We start from the raw sequence: 9547 nt of genomic DNA, 5'->3' as shown, positions 1-9547 counted from the left end.
AATCAAAAAACATTTACTAAAATTGTGACCAATTTATAATAAAATTTTTATAAAATTCTTTTATTGTTTCAATGAGATAAAAATCACATTAGCATTAAATAAAGTTTTCTTATTATTCCTTGAACAAATATATATAAATAATTCAATAAAATTATTTTAATGTTAAATTATAATGTTTTTATTTCGCTCCTTTCGATTCTCAAACAAAAAAGTAGATAAAAGTGAAATGGATGGAATCGATTCTTACTTCGATTCTTTTGATGCATCAAAGGTAATTCAGTGTGTTTGAGGCCGTGGAAATTGTCTATGCTGGCGTTCGTGTCGGTAACACCAGGTATCGTGCTCAACCCTAAGAATGCTTCGCCAGCAAAGTCATTCGCCGTGAGGACGTCGTGATCCATTACGGTGAACAACACCATGGCATCTGGACTTCGACACTGCTCCACGCTCACAGAACTACGAACAAGGATTCATGATTTAATGATAGAAAAATATGTAACGGATATGTCAAAATGCGAATAATATGTCTGATAAAGCAAAAAAAAAAAAAAAGGTCAGAACTTTCGACTCGTTGTCAGAAGTTATTTGGAAAAGTATATAATAATTTTGGATACATCGAGATATGATGTTGAATATCTTGGAAAGTTTATAAAAATTTATATTTCTTATATATATACATTTCGTATTTTAATATATATTTTTTTTCCAAGATCAATATTTCAACGTTAATTTCTAACTTCACTTAAAATACTTGTAGATTTTTCTTGGTTATTCTTTTTGAATTAATATTTTTAAATGTTAAAAAATTTCCGCGCTATTCCTTCTATAAATAGTCGATGAAATTTATTTTGTCGATAAGTTAGGCAAGGATTTTAAAAACTTCGGTCAGCGCCATCTCGCGTTTGGACGCGGGAAGCTTCGACTTGTTATTAGCATAGCAGGATATACAAGGAGGTATTCGTACTTAGACAAGAAGAGCAATAGTGTGCGACAAGGAAAGAGAAAATATTTCGATGGCGCTAGAAAGAAAATTAATTAATTATTAATTATCTGCTGAAAATTTCTAAACTTTTAAATTTGTATCTTAAAGCTAGAACTCCAAACAAGTTTCTCATATAAATTTTAATGAAAAATTTCTTTTAATTAATTACTTATAAACAATTAATTTGTCAGACTTTTCAATACATGGAAAACGCTATATTGAAAAATAATTAATTATTAATTTTTAACTAAGAATTTCTATAAGTTTCTAATTGCATCTTGAAATTAAGACTTCAGATAAGTTTCTCGTATCAATTTTAATACAAAATTCCTTTTCATTAATTATTTATTAACAATTAACGCATCGTATTTCATAATAGGCCGAAGATATCATCTTGAAAATTAATTAATTATTAATTTTCTACTAAAAATTTATACACTTTTAAGCTTGCATCTTAAAGATACAACTTCAGACAAGTTTCTTTAATTAATTTTAATGTGAACATTTTTTTCGTTAATTATTTATTAACAATTAATACGTTATACTTCATAATAGATCAATGACGCCATATCAGAAATCGATTAATTATTAATTTTCTATTAAAAATTTATGCACTTTTAAGCTTGCATCTTAAAGATAGAACTTCAGACAAGTTTCTTTAATTAATTTTAATGTGAACATTTTTTTCGTTAATTATTTATTAACAATTAATGTATCATACTTATATATAATAGATCAAAGTCGTCATGTTTAAAATCAATTAATTATTATTATTCTATAAAAAATTTATGCACTTTTAGATTTGTATTTTGAAGCTAGAACTTTAGACAAATTTCTTTTACCAATTTTAATATAAATTTCTTTTTCATTAATTATTTATTAACAATTGTTTTAAGGAATATCTTAATCGCGAATTCTCATCCCATACTTGAATAACAAACAATCAATTTATTCATATAAATAACAATAAAATTATGAATATAAATTATATGTGAATGTAGGGGAAGAATCAATGTTTAAGATTATACATTCATATTTAAAAATAAATCTCATAGAAATATTAAATTAATGAAAAACATATTGCGATATATCAACTGCATCGATATGATGAATTAATTTTTAATAAATAATTAATTAAAAAGAATTTCTTATTAAAATTTATATGAAATACTTGTTTGGAGTCCTAACTTTAAGATATAAATTTAAAAGTTTAGAAATTTTCAGCAGAAAATTAATAATTAATTAATTAATTTTCTTTCTACCGCCATATTTTCTCTGTCCTTCTCGCACATTGTTGCTCTCCTTGTTTGTGAGTACGAATACCTCCTTGTATATCCTGCTATGCTAGTAACTAATCGAAGCTTCCAGTGTCCAAACGCGAGATGGCGCCACGTGTACCTAAATTTTTCTCATGAACAAAATGTACTTTTTATTTCTATATGTTATTAAATTCTATATATATTTTTATATTTTTAAATTACAAATGCAGCGACATAAAAAATAAATATAAAACAAATAAATAAATATATATATATATATGAAATTTTTTATATACAACTTTCTTTAGATTATATTCTCCTGTTTGTAAAATTGTAAAGTTTAAAATATAATGATGTTTTAAAAATCTGGGAAAAATGTTGAGTACCTTTTATTCTTCTGATACAAAATTAATATAATTAATAAATTCAAATAAAGATAAATACAAAAAATTTTGTAGGAGAATATAATCTGAGAAATGAAATTTTTCTATTTTTAAAAATAAAAGTTTTCAAAACATATAGAATATATTTCTAATTCTATGTAATAATGAAAATACTTACAATTCAAAACATTCGTCGAACATAGGATTTAAAGTTTTCTTTTTCACGTTAGTGTGTTGCTCAGCACAGTGTTCGAAGATTCTTCGTGGCAACAATTCAATTATCACGAAAGGATCACTGTAACCATTTGGATCTAGCGGTATCACGTCTCTGGCATTTATAACTTCTACACATAGAGAATCGTGATTTAAATATGCTCTCACTGTTAGAACGCCATATTCAGAGGATACGGTGTTTAGTTGGTCCTGAAATGAATTTTAATTTTTATAATATAATAAATAAAAATATATTTCTAAAAAGAAAGGAAAAATTATATTTTATATTAACCTGAAGTCGTTGTCGATAAAATCGATCAATTAAAAACGTTGTATCCATTTTGTGATATTGAAGACGTTCTTCAACATTTAAGAAGCTTTGACAATGTAGTATTTCATATGACAAACCTTTTTCATCTTCGTGGAAGAATTTCACTAATAAATCAAGAGCCTCGTGAAGTCTTTCGTAAAACATCGCTGGTTTATCCTGTATAAAAATTTTTCAATAAATTAAATTATCAAAATCAATTCTTATAAAAATTTTTCAATAAATTAAATTATCAATATCAATTCTTTTTTTATCTATTAATAAATACTAAAAAATAATCTTTTAAAAAATATATTACAGATATTAATATATTCTTATATCTATAAATATTCATAAAAATAAATAATTTTTATTTATAGAATTAAAATTCCATTTACTCCCGCATTTCCATCCATTTGATTGCTCAATTCGGCCAGCACCACTTCCCAGATGTCTTGAAGGACTCGATTGAAATTTACCGAGAGCAGAGCCGAGTTTAGCACTACCAAGTGCATATCTAAATATTCGAGCAATGGTGCAATAGCCTCCGAAGTGGGTAAACTGTCTGGTGACCAAGCCAGATGAAACATTGCTTTCTTCAATGGTGGTCTCATCTGCGAATTAACACAATCAATTATATCAAATTGTTTTTTACACTCATTCATGACAAATTATATAGAAATTAAATAAATGATTTTTTTTTGCTTAAGATATTCTTTCATAATTGAGTATAAATTGTTAATTAAATTTTATAAATTACAAGCTACTTATCAATATATATACATACATGAAATTTTTTTTAAATAAATTAAAACTTCACAATCAATCAATTAATTGTCTTATTTCCTTATAATTTGATTTAAGATTTTTATAATGATTTTTATAAGCCATTTTTGGACAACGACGCAGACCTTCGTCCCAATTCTTGAAACGATTTGGTTTATGAACAGCAACATTTGTCCTGGCGTCTGTTCCAAAGGTGACGTCAAAGCAGTTCTCCATTGCATCCGTGCAGAATCGCCTGCCTGACATTCCAAGGCTGTCAAAAGCTTTTCGACGAGCAACTCCTCGCCTAATTTCAGCAACCATCTTCGAACATATTCAAGTCCGTTGATAGCCACGCACATCTGCAAAATTGTTTTATTTTATTTTAAATTATTCAATGATCCAACCACCATAGATGAAAATTTTGCTATTTATAACAAATTAAGACTATTATTTTGCATTTCTAATTGTGTTAAATCAAGTGCAATTAAGCATGTTTGAAATACTTGTCTCATTTATATTGGTGATGAAGTATCGTTTGATATCGCTACCACTAATTTTTGCAAAGCAGTGTCGTGTTATACTAAAGCGAAGCGGTCTCTACCTCAACGATTACCTCGTCTGTTGTCTTATATGGCGTCTGGTCTTCGTAGTAACCGCTTTCTGCTAATTTTTGATGAATGATTTCTGCGTAATATGCTGCTGAACTGCATATCGCCTGTAAAAATTAGGAAAAATTAATAAATCACGAATAATTTTGAAGACAGACTTTTAGATTCTTAATTAATTTTATAAAATTCATTGTTTCTTAAACAAATTTTTTTATTTCATGAATATTTTTTAAAAAATATTCAATATAAAATTGGCAATTTTTCTTAACTACCTTCTTGAGATTAATACTCTTAAAGGTTCTGGTGAATAAGTAATTTTTTAATCCAATATATTTTTGAGATTGCAAATATTATTACTTACGTCGACAACTTTTAAAACCAAATTGTACGATCCAGGAAGATCTGGCCACGCCAACTTTTTCCAAAATTCTTTGATCTACGGACATAGCAAGGTATAAATTTAAAATCACGAATTTTTCATTTCAAGAAGATTATTAAATCGCACGATAGTTAATTCGTGAAAATTGATTTCTTTCTTAATATACCTGATAGAAACATGCTGTAACATCAATGGCAGAGGTACCGTGTTTCACGATATAGTCACCGGTACAGATTCGATCGAGCTCGGCCGATTTCCTTACGCGTTGAATCGCCTTCAATTTAGCCAGATCCAACCATTTGTCGACAGCTGGTCTGAACCACTCGTAATATTTGCAAATCGCCAAAGTTTTATGGTCGGATTGCGGCAGATTCTCCTTCATGCTAAAAATATTACATTCTCTTTAAACGCAGTATTTTCTCACTCGCGACTTTCAATAAGAAATAGACGTTTCGAGTAAAAATATAACAGTAACTTTCTAACCTCAAAGCGAAAAATTTTCGATTTCAAATATTTAAGATTTATTTCTTATATTTAATGCTCCAATTCTTCAAATTGCTAATCACTTTTCAAATTTCTTAAATGTAGTTTTTTCCATGATAGTTTATATTTTTCGTAATAAGGAAATTGAAAGTAATATCGATAGTTACGTGACGAAGTCCTGCAGAGCCAAGTATAACTCGAACATCGGCGTTCCAATTTCCGCTCCAGGTGGTAGCACGTATTCTTCGTCCGCGTTTTGATGAAGTTGAAGACAAGCTGTCGTCACCCTTGCTCCAAGCTCGTTTTGCATCTATCGAATACATTTCTTCCGATGATGAAACCGAAGGACGACGGATAATCGTCTGATACTACTTGTGCTTTGGAAGTATTTTTACATTTCCACCATTTTTTACTTTGTACGCAAGCTTATTACGCATCATTTTTCATCGGTGAAATTAATGATTTTTTGAAAAGAAATAATTTTATTTTTATTGATGTTAAAATAAAGAAGATTAGTTCTTCTTTAAAAAGCTTAGAATGCGAATTTTTTTATTATTGCCGGGATGTTCGCGAAAAATGAAATCGTCTGAAAAAGTAAGGTACATATTTCTAACTTAGAATGTGACGTTAGTAAACGGTCTGTATTACGATAACGAAGACAAAGTGGGAATAACTGTCTAAGCTTGAGAGCTTAGCTGTCATGCCACTCGTTTAGAATAAGCACGTTCCTCAATTTTTTACCTACTTTTCTTTCGTCATCTGTATTCCAAATTTTTTGATTTGCCTCCAAATGGAAACGAAAATTACAATGAAATTATAATATAATCTACATATGGAACTATTGGCAAATCTCTCCATAAAATATTTTACATCAAAGTGAAGTTAATTTATAAAGTTAAAAAACTTTTTCTACATCAAATTCTTAGCATAATATCGTTGATTAGATTAAATTTTTCTACATAAATGTCTGAAATTTTAGAATGGATAGAATGGTTCTTAAAATTATCCTCTTAATTTTAAATATTCTAAATTTTAAATATTCTTCAAATAAATTTTTAGAATTAAATATTAAACGATAAATAATAGAACAATTGACACATGGTTGCATGATAGATCCAAAAAGTAACGAATTTAAGCAAAAAAAAAAAAAAAAAGTCAAAGTTATAGAATTTCCCTTGGGATTGGCAAAAAGGGAGATTGTATCGATATCGAGACGAATAATACGTTTTGGAAACTTGCGTAAAAAATGGTGGATACCCTACAGAGAGAAAGGTTAATCGAGGCCTTGATAGGGACGTTTAAGTGGCTGTATGCGGAAAGCACATCGCTGGAGGTGCAAAAAAAGAGATATTGATTCGGGAGTTTGATATCCTGTGGCTATGAATAATGCCATTTTTTTTTAAATTTTTTTGGAAATACACGAGGAAAATATATTTAATGGACAATAGTACGTGTAGCTTTTATTTACTTTCTTTTTTAATAATTTAATTAATATTTAAAAAATTAAAATGTGTTCCTAGATATTAATAATGGAGATATTAAAATTGAGAATTGTTTGACATAGAAATTTCATACTCTAAAAATAAGAATAATTTATACTCTCCACGTTGACATTTTTTAATTGAAATGTAAGCGAGGAAAATACTTTATTGAGATGGAAATAGAAATTCACTAACGAAAAATACGTATCTTTAACATTTTCGATAAATTAAAATTTTCCAATAGAAACTTTCATCCCAATAAATTGAATTCCAAGTTTAAAATTTAATTCCAATGAAATTCAAGAACGCACATGCTTCAAATATATATGTAATGCACAAAGGTGAAAACAAGTCACAGAATATCAGCCCGAAATTTCATCATTTAAAATTCTCTAGGTATTTAAATTACTACTAGATCGAAAGTCAATTCTATCTGCACAATAACGCAAGAACGATAATGTTCATTTAGCGCATGCAATCGATGTAGTATAGTGAGTCAGTCAACGAGTAAATTAAAAAAAAGAGCAGAAAAAAATATTTTTATCATCAAAGATTATTATCAATATAATTCTCTTTTAGAACAGGAAATGATACAAATTATATATCTAAAAAATAATTTGTTTCTAATTTATCATTCCTGTTTAAATAATATTACCAGTCATACGTTTCTTTGCAAAATGATTGCATCTTCAAATGGAGACATCTAATGGCAATTGTATGTATAACTTTTTAAATGTTATTGGAGATAACTTATTTATCGACTGAGCTAAGTAGTCCATACGTATCATTTGTGCAGTGTCCGATTAAATTACGCGAAAAATTCATGCGAAGTGTGTGATATGTGAATCATGCAACTAAATAAAGTTGTTCTATAAAAAAGATAAACACATGTGCACCCCAGGATGAAGATAAAAGAGCTGGCAATGGAAAGCAACGTGATACTTTACAGAATGGCCTTTCGCATATCCGACGTCCCGTGAAAGATATGATGAAAAATTACACGCTTTTACATCGCGTTTAAGCGCCGATGGAAGCGGTAACGATTCGCTCGGACAGCTTTTCATTCACCCATTTCCTTTTTCTTCGTGAAACCATTGAAATCGGTTTGTATTGTGATTTTTGATAAATGTATCTTTTTATATCTCTTCTCGATATTTTATTTTATATTTTCATCTCTATAATTTTTTTTTCTTTCCTGTTCATTATGTTCCTTTACAATTATTCTAGAAACCGAGAGAGAAAACTTTTTACCTAATATTTTACCTGATATTTTTCTTCGATGAAATATATAAATTCTTCTTTATCATTTTTTTTAATTTTATCAATATTACGTTCTCCAAAGTACATTTAATAATTTACTTCGATCAATGAATTATTCGGATATCGATACTGTTTGTTTATAAAAGATTATTATTTATGTTATTCGTATTGTATAATATATTATACGTGTTTATTTGTATAAATATCGATGATGTATTTAATTACGAATGAATGTATTTTAATATACATGATCAAATGAAATAATATCGAATTGTAATGAATAATCCGTTACAAAGGAAATTAATAATTAAATTACGAAGGTAATTTCGCACAACCTTTGAATGGCAAACATTCCTTTATACATTATATATGAATAAAGAAGCTGACATACAAAATATCCAATTGTAAAGATTCAATCGTAATAATTATCGTTTAATTAATAATTATACTCGATTCGATCCCTTATCCATCGGCGCTTTTCTAAAAATGCCAAAGTATTACACTTACGGATATCAAAAGCTTGGTTGAAAAGCTACGAACAGTGTAAACGGTAGATTGTCGACTGTTAATTAATTAAATCTGTAGATCGTTATTTTCTTTGTGCTGTTTTTAAGTCAAAAAAAAAAAAAAAAAACAAAATTTTTCATTCTTAAAAAAATCATTTTTTCCCCTTTTGTGAAATGTTTCTCGTGTGAGCAATAAAAATTATACTACTAATTTAACTCTCGATATTACCAAACGCAAAAAACTACTCGAAAAGAATTTGATCAAATGATCAAGCATCATTGGTGAAAAAAAAAAAAAACTATATACTAAATACTCGACTACTTGAACAAAGAATAGATATCCCCTATCTTTCAAATCCGTTCAAACTTCAACTTCACATAATTCCAAATTTTAACTAATTCACAACTCGAAAGGAGCCAGTATTTACAAGTAATCATTAAGAACGATATTGAAAAGAACTACCAGCTAATCAACCGCCTTCTATTTTATTCGCGTACGTTGTAAGAAAATGTTCAAATATTTTCTCTTAATGCTCAATAATTAATCGATTATCTCCAATTCTATCTAATTTCCTAATCTCAATTTATTTCACATTTGTTTTTCAGTTTTGGGAGAAACGTACGCGAACAAAGGCAAGCGTTCTCGACGAGTTGAACGTATCACATATACAAGGAGATCGAAGAAAGAATAGAATAGAATAGAGAAGAGAACAGGGTATTTAACAGTTCGTGGTGGCGATGAAAAAGTACCTCGGATGTGTTCTCCATGTGTTTCGCCACGTGTTCCGCCAGCTACGGACAAACATCTCGTGTACAGTAAGATCGCGATGACCTGACGGACATTTCAAACTCGTCCCCGATCCATAATCGTCCAAATTCCTCGTTCAACCTGGCCTTCAGGTCACTGCGATTCGCTTA

At 28.7% G+C, this 9547-nt stretch overlaps 1 protein-coding gene across 1 annotated transcript in view; it reads right to left on the bottom strand.

Moving 5' to 3' along the window:
- Positions 1-152: 152 nt before the first annotated feature.
- The window catches only part of LOC102671839 (BAI1-associated protein 3), a 59888-nt gene continuing 50493 nt past the window's right edge, over positions 153-9547 (bottom strand). Inside the window, exons 17-26 of the mRNA XM_031508378.1 lie at positions 9380-9421; positions 5550-5692; positions 5066-5282; positions 4882-4956; positions 4514-4627; positions 4056-4271; positions 3543-3758; positions 3130-3324; positions 2803-3047; positions 153-456 (exon numbers count right to left, since the gene is read on the bottom strand). Coding sequence (XP_031364238.1) covers positions 168-456; positions 2803-3047; positions 3130-3324; positions 3543-3758; positions 4056-4271; positions 4514-4627; positions 4882-4956; positions 5066-5282; positions 5550-5692; positions 9380-9421 — 1752 coding nt within the window. The 3' untranslated portion in view covers positions 153-167. The remainder of the gene's footprint in view (positions 457-2802; positions 3048-3129; positions 3325-3542; positions 3759-4055; positions 4272-4513; positions 4628-4881; positions 4957-5065; positions 5283-5549; positions 5693-9379; positions 9422-9547) is intronic.

The sequence above is a fragment of the Apis dorsata genome, unplaced genomic scaffold, assembly GCF_000469605.1.
Source record: "Apis dorsata unplaced genomic scaffold, Apis dorsata 1.3 scaffold_83, whole genome shotgun sequence".
Lineage (NCBI taxonomy): Eukaryota > Metazoa > Arthropoda > Insecta > Hymenoptera > Apidae > Apis > Apis dorsata.
The sequence above is the reverse complement of the archived record's forward strand: the minus strand, read 5'-3'. Positions and strand labels throughout refer to the sequence as shown.